The sequence below is a fragment of the Taudactylus pleione genome, unplaced genomic scaffold, assembly GCF_031769625.1.
Source record: "Taudactylus pleione unplaced genomic scaffold, aTauple2 ptg003193l, whole genome shotgun sequence".
NCBI classification, from domain to species: domain Eukaryota; kingdom Metazoa; phylum Chordata; class Amphibia; order Anura; family Myobatrachidae; genus Taudactylus; species Taudactylus pleione.
The window spans coordinates 213,206-235,053 of NW_028287549.1; the positions used below are offsets into that span (position 1 = coordinate 213,206).

The following is a 21,848-nucleotide window of genomic DNA, read 5'->3' on the forward strand; positions in this document are numbered from 1 at the left end:
ACATACACTACTACACCATGTCATATACACACACACAGCCCAGTACATACACTACTACACCATGTCATATATACACACACAGCCCAGTACATACACTACTACACCATGTCATATACACACACACAGCCCAGTACATACACTACTACACCATGTCATATATACACACACACAGCCCAGTACATACACTACTACACCATGTCATATATACACACACACAGCCCAGTACATACACTACTACACCATGTCATATATACACACAGCCCAGTACATACACTACTACACCATGTCATATATACACACAGCCCAGTACATACACTACTACACCATGTCATATATACACACAGCCCAGTACATACACTACTACACCATGTCATATATAGACACACAGCCCAGTACATACACTACTACACCATGTCATATATACACACACAGCCCAGTACATACACTACTACACCATGTCATATATACACACACAGCCCAGTACATACACTACTACACCATGTCATATATACACACACAGCCCAGTACATACACTACTACACCATGTCATATATACACACACAGCCCAGTACATACACTACTACACCATGTCATATATACACACAGCCCAGTACATACACTACTACACCATGTCATATATACACACACAGCCCAGTACAGACACTACTACACCATGTCATATATACACACACAGCCCAGTACATACACTACTACACCATGTCATATATACACACACAGCTCAGTACATACACTACTACACCATGTCATATATAGACACACACAGCCCAGTACATACACTACTACACCATGTCATATACACACACACAGCCCAGTACATACACTACTACACCATGTCATATATACACACACAGCCCAGTACATACACTACTACACCATGTCATATACACACACACAGCCCAGTACATACACTACTACACCATGTCATATATACACACACAGCCCAGTACATACACTACTACACCATGTCATATACACACACACAGCCCAGTACATACACTACTACATCATGTCATATATACACTACTACACCATGTCATATATACACACACACAGCCCAGTACATACACTACTACACCATGTCATATATACACACACACAGCCCAGTACATACACTACTACACCATGTCATATATACACACACAGCCCAGTACATACACTACTACACCATGTCATATATACACACAGCCCAGTACATACACTACTACACCATGTCATATATACACACAGCCCAGTACATACACTACTACACCATGTCATATATACACACAGCCCAGTACATACACTACTACACCATGTCATATACACACACACAGCCCAGTACATACACTACTACACCATGTCATATATACACACACACAGCCCAGTACATACACTACTACACCATGTCATATATACACACACACAGCCCAGTACATACACTACTACACCATGTCATATATACACACAGCCCAGTACATACACTACTACACCATGTCATATATACACACAGCCCAGTACATACACTACTACACCATGTCATATATACACACACAGCCCAGTACATACACTACTACACCATGTCATATATACACACACACAGCCCAGTACATACACTACTACACCATGTCATATATACACACACAGCCCAGTACATACACTACTACACCATGTCATATATACACACACAGCCCAGTACATACACTACTACACCATGTCATATATACACACAGCCCAGTACATACACTACTACACCATGTCATATATACACACACAGCCCAGTACATACACTACTACACCATGTCATATATACACACACAGCCCAGTACATACACTACTACACCATGTCATATATACACACACAGCCCAGTACATACACTACTACACCATGTCATATATACACACACAGCCCAGTACATACACTACTACACCATGTCATATATACACACAGCCCAGTACATACACTACTACACCATGTCATATATACACACAGCCCAGTACATACACTACTACACCATGTCATATATACACACACAGCCCAGTACAGACACTACTACACCATGTCATATATACACACACAGCCCAGTACATACACTACTACACCATGTCATATATACACACAGCCCAGTACATACACTACTACACCATGTCATATATACACACAGCCCAGTACATACACTACTACACCATGTCATATATACACACAGCCCAGTACATACACTACTACACCATGTCATATATACATACACAACCCACTATACACTACTACACCATGTCATATATATACACACACACAGCCCAGTACATACACTACTACACCATGTCATATATACACACACACACAGCCCAGTACATACACTACTACACCATGTCATATATACACACACACACATCCCAGTACATACACTACTACACCATGTCATATATACACACACAGCCCAGTACAGACACTACTACACCATGACATATATACACACACACAGCCCAGTACATACACTACTACACCATGTCATATATACACACACACAGCCCAGTACAGACACTACTACACCATGTCATATACACACACACAGCCCAGTACATACACTACTACACCATGTCATATATATACACACACACAGCCCAGTACAGACACTACTACACCATGTCATATATACACACACACAGCCCAGTACATACACTACTACACCATGTCATATATACACACACAGCCCATTACATACACTACTACACCATGTCATACATACGCACAGGCCAGTACATACACTACTACACCATGTCATATATATACACACACAGCCCAGTACATACACTACTACACCATGTCATATATATACACACACACACAGCCCAGTACATACACTACTACACCATGTCATATACACACAGCCCAGTACATACACTACTACACCATGTCATATATACACACAGCCCAGTACATACACTACTACACCATGTCATATATACACACACACAGCCCAGTACATACACTACTACACCATGTCATATACACACACACAGCCCAGTACATACACTACTACACCATGTCATATATACACACACACAGCCCAGTACATACACTACTACACCATGTCATATATACACACACAGCCCAGTACATACACTACTACACCATGTCATATATACACACACAGCCCAGTACAGACACTACTACACCATGTCATATATACACACACACAGCCCAGTACAGACACTACTATACCATGTCATATATACACACACACAGCCCAGTACATACACTACTACACCATGTCATATATACACACACACAGCCCAGTACAGACACTACTACACCATGTCATATATACACACACAGCCCAGAACATACACTACTACACCATGTCATATATACACACACACAGCCCAGTACATACACTACTACACCATGTCATATATACACACACACAGCCCAGTACATACACTACTACACCATGTCATATATACACACACAGCCCAGTACATACACTACTACACCATGTCATATATACACACACACAGCCCAGTACATACAGTACTACACCATGTCATATATACACACAGCACAGTACAGACACTACTACACCATGTCATCTATACACACACAGCCCAGTACATACACTACTACATCATGTCATATATACACACACACAGCCCAGTACATACACTGCTACACCATGTCATATATACACACACACAGCCCAGTACATACACTACTACACCATGTCATATATACACACACAGCCCATTACATACACTACTACACCATGTCATATATACGCACAGCCCAGTACATACACTACTACACCATGTCATATATACACACACAGCCCAGTACATACACTACTACACCATGTCATATATATACACAGCCCAGTACAGACACTACTACACCATGTCACATATACACACACAGCCCAGTACATACACTACAACACCATGTCATATATACACACACAGCCCAGAACATACACTACTACACCATGTCATATATACACACACAGCCCAGTACATACACTACTACACCATGTCATATATACACACACAGCCCAGTACATACACTACTACACCATGTCATATATACACACACAGCCCAGTACAGACACTACTACACCATGTCATATATACACACAGCCCAGTACATACACTACTACACCATGTCATATATACACACAGCCCAGTACATACACTACAACACCATGTCATATATACACACACACAGCCCAGTACATACACTACTACACCATGTCATATATACACACAGCCCAGAACATACACTACTACACCATGTCATATATACACACACAGCCCAGTACATACACTACTACACCATGTCATATATACACACACAGCCCAGTACATACACTACTACACCATGTCATATATACACACACAGCCCAGTACAGACACTACTACACCATGTCATATATACACACACAGCCCAGTACATACACTACTACACCATGTCTTATATACACACACACAGCCCAGTACATACACTACTACACCATGTCATATATACACACACACAGCCCAGTACATACACTACTACACCATGTCATATATACACACACACAGCCCAGTACATACACTACTACACCATGTCATATATATACACACAGCCCAGTACATACACTACTACACCATGTCATATATACACACACAGCCCAGTACATACACTACTACACCATATCATATATACACACACAGCCCAGTACATACACTACTACACCATGTCATATATATACACACAGCCCAGTACATACACTACTACACCATGTCATATATACACACACACACAGCCCAGTACATACACTACTACACCATGTCACATATACACACACAGCCCAGTACTGACACTACTACACCATGTCATATATACACACACACACAGCCCAGTACATACACTACTACACCATGTCATATATACACACAGCCCAGTACATACACTACTACACCATGTCATATATACACACAGCCCAGTACATACACTACTACACCATGTCATATATACACACAGCCCAGTACATACACTACTACACCATGTCATATATACACACACAGCCCAGTACAGACACTACTACACCATGTCATATATACACACACAGCCCAGTACATACACTACTACACCATGTCATATATACACACACAGCCCAGTACATACACTACTACACCATGTCATATACACACACACAGCCCAGTACATACACTACTACACCATGTCATATATATATACACACACACAGCGCAGTACAGACACTACTACACCATGTCATATATACACACACAGCCCAGTACATACACTACTACACCATGTCATATACACACACACAGCCCAGTACATACACTACTACACCATGTCATATATACACACACACAGCCCAGTACATACACTACTACACCATGTCATATATACACACACACAGCCCAGTACATACACTACTACACCATGTCATATATACACACAGCCCAGTACATACACTACTACACCATGTCATATATACACACAGCCCAGTACATACACTACTACAACATGTCATATATACACACAGCCCAGTACATACACTACTACACAATGTCATATATACACACACAGCCCAGTACAGACACTACTACACCATGTCATATATATACACACAGCCCAGTACATACACTACTACACCATGTCATATATACACACACAGCTCAGTACATACACTACTACACCATGTCATATATAGACACACACAGCCCAGTACATACACTACTACACCATGTCATATACACACACACAGCCCAGTACATACACTACTACACCATGTCATATATACACACACAGCCCAGTACATACACTACTACACCATGTCATATACACACACACAGCCCAGTACATACACTACTACACCATGTCATATATACACACACACACAGCCCAGTACATACACTACTACACCATGTCATATATACACACACACAGCCCAGTACATACAGTACTACACCATGTCATATATACACACAGCACAGTACAGACACTACTACACCATGTCATATATATACACACACAGCCCAGTACATACAGTACTACACCATGTCATATATACACACAGCACAGTACAGACACTACTACACCATGTCATATATACACACACACAGCCCAGTACATACACTACTACACCATGTCATATATACACACAGCACAGTACAGACACTACTACACCATGTCATCTATACACACACACAGCCCAGTACATACACTGCTACACCATGTCATATATACACACACACAGCCCAGTACATACACTACTACACCATGTCATATATACACACACAGCCCATTACATACACTACTACACCATGTCATATATACGCACAGCCCAGTACATACACTACTACACCATGTCATATATACACACACAGCCCAGTACATACACTACTACACCATGTCATATATATACACAGCCCAGTACAGACACTACTACACCATGTCATATATACACACACAGCCCAGTACATACACTACTACACCATGTCATATATACACACAGCCCAGTACATACACTACTACACCATGTCATATATATACACACACAGCCCAGTACATACACTACTACACCATGTCATATATACACACACAGCCCAGAACATACACTACTACACCATGTCATATATACACACACAGCCCAGTACATACACTACTACACCATGTCATATATACACACAGCCCAGTACATACACTACTACACCATGTCATATATACACACACACAGCCCAGTACATACACTACTACACCATGTCATATATACACACACAGCCCAGAACATACACTACTACACCATGTCATATATACACACACAGCCCAGTACATACACTACTACACCATGTCATATATACACACACAGCCCAGAACATACACTACTACACCATGTCATATATACACACACAGCCCAGTACAGACACTACTACACCATGTCATATATACACACACAGCCCAGTACAGACACTACTACACCATGTCATATATACACACACAGCCCAGTACATACACTACTACACCATGTCTTATATACACACACAACCCAGTACATACACTACTACACCATGTCATATATACACACACACAGCCCAGTACATACACTACTACACCATGTCATATATACACACAGCCCAGTACATACACTACTACACCATGTCATATATACACACAGCCCAGTACATACACTACTACACCATGTCATATATACACACAGCCCAGTACATACACTACTACACCATGTCATATATACACACAGCCCAGTACATACACTACTACACCATGTCATATATACACACACAGCCCAGTACAGACACTACTACACCATGTCATATATACACACACAGCCCAGTACATACACTACTACACCATGTCATATATACACACACAGCTCAGTACATACACTACTACACCATGTCATATATAGACACACACAGCCCAGTACATACACTACTACACCATGTCATATATACACACACAGCTCAGTACATACACTACTACACCATGTCATATATAGACACACACAGCCCAGTACATACACTACTACACCATGTCATATACACACACACAGCCCAGTACATACACTACTACACCATGTCATATATACACACACACAGCCCAGTACATACACTACTACACCATGTCATATATACACACACACACAGCCCAGTACATACACTACTACACCATGTCATATATACACACACACAGCCCAGTACATACACTACTACACCATGTCATATATACACACACACAGCCCAGTACATACACTACTACACCATGTCATATATACACACACACAGCCCAGTACATACACTACTACACCATGTCATATATACACACAGCCCAGTACATACACTACTACACCATGTCATATATACACACAGCCCAGTACATACACTACTACACCATGTCATATATACACACAGCCCAGTGCCCAGTACATACACTACTACACCATGTCATATATACACACACAGCCCAGTACAGACACTACTACACCATGTCATATATACACACAGCCCAGTACATACACTACTACACCATGTCATATATACACACACAGCTCAGTACATACACTACTACACCATGTCATATATACACACACAGCCCAGTACATACACTACTACACCATGTCATATACACACACACAGCCCAGTACATACACTACTACACCATGTCATATATACACACACAGCCCAGTACATACACTACTACACCATGTCATATATACACACACAGCCCAGTACATACACTACTACACCATGTCATATACACACACAGCCCAGTACATACACTACTACACCATGTCATATATACACACACAGCCCAGTACATACACTACTACACCATGTCATATACACACACACAGCCCAGTACATACACTACTACACCATGTCATATATACACACACAGCCCAGTACATACACTACTACACCATGTCATATACACACACACAGCCCAGTACATACACTACTACACCATGTCATATATACACACACACAGCCCAGTACATACACTACTACACCATGTCATATATACACACACACAGCCCAGTACATACACTACTACACCATGTCATATATACACACACACAGCCCAGTACATACACTACTACACCATGTCATATATACACACACACAGCCCAGTACATACACTACTACACCATGTCATATACACACACACAGCCCAGTACATACACTACTACACCATGTCATATATACACACACACAGCCCAGTACATACACTACTACACCATGTCATATATACACACACACAGCCCAGTACATACACTACTACACCATGTCATATATACACACACAGCCCAGTACATACACTACTACACCATGTCATATATACACACAGCCCAGTACATACACTACTACACCATGTCATATATACACACAGCCCAGTACATACACTACTACACCATGTCATATATACACACACAGCCCAGTACATACACTACTACACCATGTCATATATACACACACAGCCAGTACAGACACTACTACACCATGTCATATATACACACACAGCCAAGTACATACACTACTACACCATGTCATATATACACACACAGCTCAGTACATACACTACTACACCATGTCATATATAGACACACACAGCCCAGTACATACACTACTACACCATGTCATATACACACACACAGCCCAGTACATACACTACTACACCATGTCATATATACACACACAGCCCAGTACATACACTACTACACCATGTCATATATACACACACACACAGCCCAGTACATACACTACTACACCATGTCATATATACACACACACAGCCCAGTACATACACTACTACACCATGTCATATATACACACACACAGCCCAGTACATACACTACTACACCATGTCATATATACACACACACAGCCCAGTACATACACTACTACACCATGTCATATATACACACAGCCCAGTACATACACTACTACACCATGTCATATATACACACAGCCCAGTACATACACTACTACACCATGTCATATATACACACAGCCCAGTACATACACTACTACACCATGTCATATATACACACAGCCCAGTACATACACTACTACACCATGTCATATATACACACACAGCCCAGTACAGACACTACTACACCATGTCATATATACACACACAGCCCAGTACATACACTACTACACCATGTCATATATACACACACAGCTCAGTACATACACTACTACACCATGTCATATACACACACACAGCCCAGTACATACACTACTACACCATGTCATATATACACACACAGCCCAGTACATACACTACTACACCATGTCATATACACACACACAGCCCAGTACATACACTACTACACCATGTCATATATACACACAGCCCAGTACATACACTACTACACCATGTCATATATACACACACAGCCCAGTACATACACTACTACACCATGTCATATATACACACAGCCCAGTACATACACTACTACACCATGTCATATATACACACACAGCCCAGTACATACACTACTACACCATGTCATATATACACACACAGCCCAGTACAGACACTACTACACCATGTCATATATACACACACAGCCCAGTACATACACTACTACACCATGTCATATATACACACACAGCCCAGTACATACACTACTACACCATGTCATATATACACACACAGCCCAGTACAGACACTACTACACCATGTCATATATACACACACAGCCCAGTACATACACTACTACACCATGTCATATATACACACACAGCCCAGTACATACACTACTACACCATGTCATATATACACACACAGCTCAGTACATACACTACTACACCATGTCATATATAGACACACACAGCCCAGTACATACACTACTACACCATGTCATATATACACACACAGCCCAGTACAGACACTACTACACCATGTCATATATACACACACACAGCCCAGTACATACACTACTACACCATGTCATATATACACACACACAGCCCAGTACATACACTACTACACCATGTCATATATACACACAGCCCAGTACATACACTACTACACCATGTCATATATACACACAGCCCAGTACATACACTACTACACCATGTCATATATACACACACAGCCCAGTACAGACACTACTACACCATGTCATATATACACACACAGCCCAGTACATACACTACTACACCATGTCATATATACACACACACAGCCCAGTACATACACTACTACACCATGTCATATATACACACAGCCCAGTACATACACTACTACACCATGTCATATATACACACACAGCCCAGTACAGACACTACTACACCATGTCATATATACACACACAGCTCAGTACATACACTACTACACCATGTCATATATAGACACACACAGCCCAGTACATACACTACTACACCATGTCATATACACACACACAGCCCAGTACATACACTACTACACCATGTCATATATACACACACAGCCCAGTACATACACTACTACACCATGTCATATATACACACACACACAGCCCAGTACATACACTACTACACCATGTCATATATACACACACACAGCCCAGTACATACACTACTACACCATGTCATATATACACACACACAGCCCAGTACATACACTACTACACCATGTCATATATACACACACACAGCCCAGTACATACACTACTACACCATGTCATATATACACACACACAGCCCAGTACATACACTACTACACCATGTCATATATACACACAGCCCAGTACATACACTACTACACCATGTCATATATACACACAGCCCAGTACAGACACTACTACACCATGTCATATATACACACACACAGCCCAGTACAGACACTACTACACCATGTCATATATACACACACACAGCCCAGTACATACACTACTACACCATGTCATATATACACATACAGCCCAGTACAGACACTACTACACCATGTCATATATACACACACAGCCCAGTACATACACTACTACACCATGTCATATATACACATACAGCCCAGTACAGACACTACTACACCATGTCATATATACACACACAGCCCAGTACATACACTACTACACCATGTCATATATACACACAGCCCAGTACATACACTACTACACCATGTCATATATACACACACAGCCCAGTACATACACTACTACACCATGTCATATATACACACACAGCCCAGTACATACACTACTACACCATGTCATATATACACACACAGCCCAGTACATACACTACTACACCATGTCATATATACACACACAGCCCAGTACATACACTACTACACCATGTCATATATACACACAGCCCAGTACATACACTACTACACCATGTCATATATACACACAGCCCAGTACATACACTACTACACCATGTCATATATACACACACAGCCCAGTACAGACACTACTACACCATGTCATATATACACACACAGCCCAGTACATACACTACTACACCATGTCATATATACACACAGCCCAGTACATACACTACTACACCATGTCATATATACACACAGCCCAGTACATACACTACTACACCATGTCATATATACACACACAGCCCAGTACATACACTACTACACCATGTCATATATACACACACACAGCCCAGTACATACACTACTACACCATGTCATATATACACACACACAGCCCAGTACATACACTACTACACCATGTCATATATACACACACAGCCCAGTACATACACTACTACACTATGTCATATATACACACACACAGCCCAGTACATACACTACTACACTATGTCATATATACACACACAGCCCAGTACAGACACTACTACACTATGTCATATATACACACACAGCCCAGTAAAGACACTACTACACCATGTCTTATATACACACAGCCCAGTACATACACTACTACACCATGTCATATATACACACACAGCCCAGTACATACACTACTACACCATATCATATATAGACACACACAGCCCAGTACATACACTACTACACCATGTCATATACACACACACAGCCCAGTACATACACTACTACACCATGTCATATATACACACACAGCCCAGTACATACACTACTACACCATGTCATATACACACACACAGCCCAGTACATACACTACTACACCATGTTATATATACACACACACAGCCCAGTACATACACTACTACACCATGTCATATATACACACAGCCCAGTACATACACTACTACACCATGTCATATATACACACACAGCCCAGTACAGACACTACTACACCATGTCATATATACACACACACAGCCCAGTACATACACTACTACACCATGTCATATATACACATACAGCCCAGTACATACACTACTACACCATGTCATATATACACACACAGCCCAGTACATACACTACTACACCATGTCATATACACACACACAGCCCAGTACATACACTACTACACCATGTCATATATACACACACACAGCCCAGTACATACACTACTACACCATGTCATATATACACACAGCCCAGTACATACACTACTACACCATGTCATATATACACACACAGCCCAGTACAGACACTACTACACCATGTCATATATACACACACACAGCCCAGTACATACACTACTACACCATGTCATATATACACATACAGCCCAGTACAGACACTACTACACCATGTCATATATACACACACAGCCCAGTACATACACTACTACACCATGTCATATATACACATACAGCCCAGTACAGACACTACTACACCATGTCATATATACACACACAGCCCAGTACATACACTACTACACCATGTCATATATACACACAGCCCAGTACATACACTACTACACCATGTCATATATACACACACAGCCCAGTACATACACTACTACACCATGTCATATATACACACACAGCCCAGTACATACACTACTACACCATGTCATATATACACACACAGCCCAGTACATACACTACTACACCATGTCATATATACACACACAGCCCAGTACATACACTACTACACCATGTCATATATACACACAGCCCAGTACATACACTACTACACCATGTCATATATACACACAGCCCAGTACATACACTACTACACCATGTCATATATACACACACAGCCCAGTACAGACACTACTACACCATGTCATATATACACACACAGCCCAGTACATACACTACTACACCATGTCATATATACACACAGCCCAGTACATACACTACTACACCATGTCATATATACACACAGCCCAGTACATACACTACTACACCATGTCATATATACACACACAGCCCAGTACATACACTACTACACCATGTCATATATACACACACACAGCCCAGTACATACACTACTACACCATGTCATATATACACACACACAGCCCAGTACATACACTACTACACCATGTCATATATACACACACAGCCCAGTACATACACTACTACACTATGTCATATATACACACACACAGCCCAGTACATACACTACTACACTATGTCATATATACACACACAGCCCAGTACAGACACTACTACACTATGTCATATATACACACACAGCCCAGTAAAGACACTACTACACCATGTCTTATATACACACAGCCCAGTACATACACTACTACACCATGTCATATATACACACACAGCCCAGTACATACACTACTACACCATATCATATATAGACACACACAGCCCAGTACATACACTACTACACCATGTCATATACACACACACAGCCCAGTACATACACTACTACACCATGTCATATATACACACACAGCCCAGTACATACACTACTACACCATGTCATATACACACACACAGCCCAGTACATACACTACTACACCATGTTATATATACACACACACAGCCCAGTACATACACTACTACACCATGTCATATATACACACAGCCCAGTACATACACTACTACACCATGTCATATATACACACACAGCCCAGTACAGACACTACTACACCATGTCATATATACACACACACAGCCCAGTACATACACTACTACACCATGTCATATATACACATACAGCCCAGTACATACACTACTACACCATGTCATATATACACACACAGCCCAGTACATACACTACTACACCATGTCATATACACACACACAGCCCAGTACATACACTACTACACCATGTCATATATACACACACACAGCCCAGTACATACACTACTACACCATGTCATATATACACACAGCCCAGTACATACACTACTACACCATGTCATATATACACACACAGCCCAGTACAGACACTACTACACCATGTCATATATACACACACACAGCCCAGTACATACACTACTACACCATGTCATATATACACATACAGCCCAGTACATACACTACTACACCATGTCATATATACACACACACAGCCCAGTACATACACTACTACACCATGTCATATATTATATATATAAACAAACATTATAGCATACAGTATATGTAGATTATATTACCTGAACAGAAGTGAATATTCTAGCCAGTGACCCAAGAAACAACAGAGCAACTGTCACTGCAGATAACTGCCCAGTGTGGCCATTCTTATAGTTTGTCATTGCTTGAATCAGCTGTGGAGATAAACAAGCATTAGAAAAGAATTACAACATGCCCCTCCCCCTGCAGGGTGACACAGACAGAAGGGAGCTATGAGCCTGTCCCTCCCCCTGCAGGGTGACACAGACAGAAGGGAGCTATGAGCCTGTCCCTCCCCCTGCAGGGTGACACAGACAGAAGGGAGCTATGAGCCTGTCCCTCCCCCTGCAGGGTGACACAGACAGAAGGGAGCTATGAGCCTGTCCCTCCCCCTGCAGGGTGACACAGACAGAAGGGAGCTATGAGCCTGTCCCTCCCCCTGCAGGGTGACACAGACAGAAGGGAGCTATGAGCCTGTCCCTCCCCCTGCAGGGAGACACAGACAGAAGGGAGGTATGAGCCTGTCCCTCACCCTGCAGAGTGACACAGACAGAAGGGAGCCATGAGCCTGTCCCTCCCCCTGCAGGGTGACACAGACAGAAGGGAGCTATGAGTCTGTCCCTCCCCCTGCAGGGTGACACAGACAGAAGGGAGCTATGAGCCTGTCCCTCCCCCTGCAGGGTGACACAGACAGTAGGGAGCTATGAGCCTGTCCCTCCCCCTGCAGGGTAACACAGACAGTAGGGAGCTATGAGCCTGCCCCTCCCCCTGCAGGGTGACACAGACAGAAGGGAGCTATGAGCCTGTCCCTCCCCCTGCAGGGTGACACAGACAGAAGGGAGCTATGAGTCTGTCCCTCCCCCTGCAGGGTGATACAGACAGAAGGGAGCTATGAGCCTGTCCCTCCCCCTGCAGGGTGACACAGACAGTAGGGAGCTATGAGCCTGTCCCTCCCCCTGCAGGGTGACACAGACAGAAGGGAGCTATGAGCCTGTCCCTCCCCCTGCAGGGTGACACAGACAGAAGGGAGCTATGAGCCTGTCCCTCCCCCTGCAGGGTGACACAGACAGAAGGGAGCTATGAGTCTGTCCCTCCCCCTGCAGGGTGACACAGACAGAAGGGAGCTATGAGCCTGTCCCTCCCCCTGCAGGGTGACACAGACAGTAGGGAGCTATGAGCCTGTCCCTCCCCCTGCAGGGTAACACAGACAGTAGGGAGCTATGAGCCTGCCCCTCCCCCTGCAGGGTGACACAGACAGAAGGGAGCTATGAGCCTGTCCCTCCCCCTGCAGGGTGACACAGACAGAAGGGAGCTATGAGCCTGTCCCTCCCCCTGCAGGGTGATACAGACAGAAGGGAGCTATGAGCCTGTCCCTCCCCCTGCAGGGTGACACAGACAGTAGGGAGCTATGAGCCTGTCCCTCCCCCTGCAGGGTGACACAGACAGAAGGGAGCTATGAGCCTGTCCCTCCCCCTGCAGGGTGACACAGACAGTAGGGAGCTATGAGCCTGTCCCTCCCCCTGCAGGGTGACACAGACAGAAGGGAGCTATGAGCCTGTCCCTCCCCCTGCAGGGTGACACAGACAGAAGGGAGCTATGAGCCTGTCCCTCCCCCTGCAGGGTGACACAGACAGAAGGGAGCTATGAGTCTGTCCCTCCCCCTGCAGGGTGACACAGACAGAAGGGAGCTATGAGCCTGTCCCTCCCCCTGCAGGGTAACACAGACAGTAGGGAGCTATGAGCCTGCCCCTCCCCCTGCAGGGTGATACAGACAGAAGGGAGCTATGAGCCTGTCCCTCCCCCTGCAGGGTGACACAGACAGTAGGGAGATATGAGCCTGTCCCTCCCCCTGCAGGGTGACACAGACAGAAGGGAGCTATGAGCCTGTCCCTCCCCCTGCAGGGTAACACAGACAGTAGGGAGCTATGAGCCTGCCCCTCCCCCTGCAGGGTGACACAGTACGTACTCTGCTGATGATGACGGCTGGCATGTTGGTGGCCTGCAGGATGGTGACCAGGACCATTGGAATGACAGGAGACAGGAGGATGGCAATGAGACAGAAGTAGACACTGAGGAAGAGAACTCCTAGGTAAGAGAAGAGCAGGAATAAGCATCAGAGGACACAGCATGGGGATGGTTATAGGGGAGACACGCCACACACAGCGTCCATACCCTGAGATGTGCGTCCCCCCAGCTGCTGGATCAGGAATCCAATGATCAGAGTCTGTATCATGAGGAAGAGAACCTCGCCCCAGGCACTGCAAGAGATAACGGGGAGCGTGAGATGGCGGCTGAGGACAGCGCACCTGTACGTCGCGGTGATCATACACAGCCGCCAGGTGTGTGCCGCTGGGGAGACCAGGTGTCTCTGCATCCATAGGAGTAAGTCAGACTGCGGCTATCCCCGGGCACAGCGACACGGCTTCCCCAGGGGAACATTTGCTCCTAGCGCTAACGAGGTCCCATAGGCGTAACTCCGGCCTCCCGTCCTGCACGTGGCCGTTACTCAGCGGTGCAGACTCTGCGCCTGATTCAGCATGGAGCGCTAATGCAATACTGTATGCAGACGGCCGATTGTGCGTACTGCGTATACACAACAGTCTGCGAGTAAGCATTGCCATCACTCACGCAGATACAAATCCATCGCAGAATGTGGGACGGGACATCAGCGTTTGGGGGTTGTGACGGGGGAGTGGTCGGAGAAACGCAGGCATAAATTATCCACTGCAACAGCATAAGCAGCCTGAGTACTCACTGCATGCCACGAGGTTAGCCATTCCTGAGTAAGGTCAGACCTGCTGTAATTGTGCCTCATTCACTGGCTGACCCCGGGCCGCGTCTCACCTGAGCAATGCAGTGCCAGGGCCTCATTCACTGGCTGACCCCGGGCCGCGTCTCACCTGAGCACTGCAGTGCCAGGGCCTCATTCACTGGCTGACCCCGGGCCGCGTCTCACCTGAGCACTGCAGGGCCTCATTCACTGGCTGAGCCCGGGCCGCGTCTCACCTGAGCACTGCAGGGCCTCATTCACTGGTTGAGCCCGGGCCGCGTCTCACCTGAATGGGAACCCGTGTGTGATGCTGTAGACCATGGTGCCCGACAATGCCAGCAGTTCCAGGAGGATGGACTGGAAGCTCAGACCTTCTGCTGTGCCCGATCGCAGGATCTTCACTATTTGAGGAACTTTTACTGGAATATGTCAAAGAAAGTGATGAAAATTATTAGGCAGCCTCCACACAAAATGCTGGTGATACCTATGGCAATGCCCTGCACAGCTAATGCCCGCTGTCAGCACACAGTATGGAGAGTCATTCTCAGAGTGCAATCACTTGGCATGGGGCTATATGGCAGATGCAATGAGCAGGATTTACCTGCAGGTGTCGCCACTGATAACGGGACACAAGAAGAATGAAAGCTCCTCTCTCTAGTAATAGCCATGTCCACCCCGCAGGCTGTAGCGGTGTAAGAAAGATGGAAAATAGGGAAAACAGCAGGAGGAACAACCGTGAAAGGAAGTAAAGCAACATATGTCCCGTAACGGAGGGGTTTGGACCATAAGCGTCAAGTGGGACAACCTCAGCCTAATCCCTGGGCCCATGAAGCAGAATATGCACTGATAGCGATTTCCTGTGACTATCAGTAGAGTCTCACTTTATAGAAGGCTGGGGCTCTGTGGGCAGAACACGGTCCATCTGAAGAGTCCCAAAAGAAGGGTGCAGAGACATAACTCCGAGCAAGGATGGCGCCACTACCCAGCACACGAAGAGGCTAAACATTGATAGAACCCACTGAGCTGGAACACAAGCCTGGGCGCCCTGCGTGGTGATGTAATGATAGAGCTAAGGAATACGGACACTTTCCCCGGAGGAAATAGGACTTGTTGTAGTACACATGTAACTTTTATTCCTATACTTTACACATTCTGTCTATGGATTTAAATTTAAGCGAAATAAAGAAACGTAGCTATGTGATACACGGGTGAATAAAGTCATTGAAATGGGTGTTACCGTTTCTTTTCCATTTTTCAACCATACAATGTACACGTAAGTTTCATTTCATCATAGTAAATTATCAAAGGGATCAATGAAACGCGTAGAGTGCTTAGCGCACTTCTGAAGGCTTACAGTCTGTTCCTTGTCAGGAGTGTCACATCCTCATAGAGGTAGGATTGGTCGCCACTGTTTTAGGTAATAGGTGAAGTTTCGCCACTCGCTCAGATCACGGCGCAGGCTGTCACTGAGAGGAGGGCTGAACGGGTCAGTCTCTCTCCGGCCACTTCTACCATCAGCATTGCTGAAATAATGACAGTATACGGCTACTGGTCTCTCTGGTCTATAACGATTGCTGTGACCTAGCCCCTGCCATAGGTATATTGCCTAAGGTAGATCCAATCCAAGTTATATTTAGAGATTAGTAATCTATAATGCATTCTACGCGTTTCGCTGGTTGCAATTTTTCAAAGCTGATCAAAGGGCAATAAGTTATGTAGAAGGAAAATGGCCAATCAACATTCGCATTGTCACGCTGGCCAATATTAGTGTCCATATAATGTTCCGTCACGCCATTCCATGGCGGCAATCTTCGGGTCCATGATGTAATCCAGTATCAGGTATTTTTTCCACTACAAGTCTGTCTTCCTGTACTTCAAGAGGCACCCTGTAATTCTAGTCCCCCGTTTACTGATCCACATCATTGCGATTCATAATATGCAATATAATCAATTTTAGAAGATGTAACGTATTTAATCCATAGTGTCCTGTTATATCTGACGACATAGTGCTGCGATCTCACATTAGTTATGGCTAATTGAGTATGGGGAATTGGCAGATAGGATAACAATAAATGTGTATGGGTATATACCAGTATACAGGGGTTATGTGATGGGGGACAGGGATGTGCTGACCTGTCACCCTTAGGGTCAGTTATGTGGTGAGGACAGGGATGTGCTGACCTGTCACCCTTAGGGTCAGTTATTTGATGGGGGACAGGGATGTGCTGACCTGTCACCCTTAGGGTCAGTTATGTGGTGAGGACAGGGATGTGCTGACCTGTCACCCTTAGGATCAGTTATGTGGTGAGGACAGGGATGTGCTGACCTGTCACCCTTAGGGTCAGTTATGTGGTGAGGACGGGGATGTGCTGACCTGTCACCCTTAGGGTCAGTTATGTGGTGAGGACAGGGATGTGCTGACATGTCATCCTTAGGGTCAGTTATGTGGTGAGGACGGGGATGTGCTGACCTGTCATCCTTAGGGTCAGTTATGTGGTGAGGACAGGGATGTGCTGACCGGTCACCCTTAGGGACAGTTATGTGGTGGGGGACAGGGATGTGCTGACCTGTCACCCTTAGGGTCAGTTATGTGATGAGGACAGGGATGTGCTGACCTGTCATCCTTAGGGTCAGTTATGTGGTGAGGACAGGGATGTGCTCGGTAGCTGAAATATATAGCACGTAAATTAACATATAAAGTGAGTATAAAGTTATATATACTGTATACTTCATATAAAAAAATTAAATAAAAACAGATTATATCATTGTGATTTTCTATATAATCATGACAGAGACCATCATACCAGAATTTCCTACACTACATACAGGGCCGGACTGCCCACCTGGCAAATTCCAGAAGGGCCGATGGCCTGATAGGCCGGTCCGGCATCAAACCCCGGCAGAGCAGCTCTGCCTCCCAGCACTCAGCTCAGCTGGGGATATTGAAATACGGAGCGTGCAGCGAGGCCACGCCCCCGTGACTCGCGCCTTGCCCCAGTGAGACAAGACCACACCCCTTTTGCGGGGGGCGCACGGCGGGACTGCTAGGGCTGCTTGGCAGCCCCAGTACGTCCCTGACTACATAGGATTATGCCTCATCTGTACATTATATATTTGAATAATCGACAATATTCCCATCATATTCCATATACAGCTGTAGCTCATGCAGATTGCATCTCGTCCTTCAAGTGCATTCTGATAGAACCGGTCCATACTGCTAGTTATCTGTGCTATAGAACATGAACCTATGACGTAAGTCTTCAGCGGCCCTATTGTGCTTTCTACCCAGTCATGCAGCTATTTCCGTAGTTCAGTAATAACAGGAGTTTGCTCCCCTGCCTCCATAAGGCATATAGTGCTCGGAGACAGAGAATAGGCCTGAACAATATTTCTATCTTCCTTATTGTTTGGGTTACAAAACAGCTGAGAAGTTGTTATTTTTACTCAATCCCCATCAGGTGAGATTCGACGCGTTTCACGTTTTAGAAGTCAATGGACTATAGCTCAACATAGAATGCCAAAATGTATTCGTTCCACGCCAAACACGTTTTCAGGATTACATTCAAGAAATTAAAAGAAAAAGCTCTACAAAGAGTGGATAAGTGGCTTATGACTGTTTAGATCCGAATTCGCAGTGTGGATTGTGCCTACGTTCTGTAGGAGTCTTAACAGGTCTTTTGGGGTTTTTTTGCCACTGTAAGTCTTATTGCACTGACCAGTTGTGTTACATGATTGTGCCACGTTCCATTACACCTACCCTGACAGTTTACACCTACCCTTAGTTTGTACCATGTACTGGCAGGCACGGCATTGTCCGCATCTAAGGAAACCTAGGGGGGTATCCAATTAGCAGCGCTAAAGTAGTGCTATTTCGATCAAAATAATAGGATAGGCTGAAAAAAAAACATTGTCGAAAAACAGGGATAATCGGCGAAAAATCCGTTTTTCGCTGATCGCGGCTATCCATTAACACCCTCTTTGCAGTTCTTAAGCCGGGGTGAAGATGATTTTGTACCAATTTATCTTCTACGTTTCTTGATCTCCTCCAACGTATTTGTCTCAAATCGTCACTGCTAAATATTCATTCCCACCCCCAACCTTTACGAAGTGGGACGTTCCGCACCCA

The 21,848-nt window shown here is 44.4% G+C and overlaps 1 protein-coding gene across 1 annotated transcript in view; it reads right to left on the bottom strand.

Annotated features, from left to right (window-relative positions):
• The window catches only part of MPDU1 (mannose-P-dolichol utilization defect 1), a 43,064-nt gene that overhangs the window by 16,331 nt on the left and 4,885 nt on the right, over positions 1 to 21,848 (bottom strand). The window contains exons 3-6 of the mRNA XM_088466479.1: positions 18,009 to 18,141; positions 17,125 to 17,210; positions 16,919 to 17,037; positions 14,997 to 15,107 (exon numbers count right to left, since the gene is read on the bottom strand). Coding sequence (XP_088322605.1) covers positions 14,997 to 15,107; positions 16,919 to 17,037; positions 17,125 to 17,210; positions 18,009 to 18,141 — 449 coding nt within the window. The remainder of the gene's footprint in view (positions 1 to 14,996; positions 15,108 to 16,918; positions 17,038 to 17,124; positions 17,211 to 18,008; positions 18,142 to 21,848) is intronic.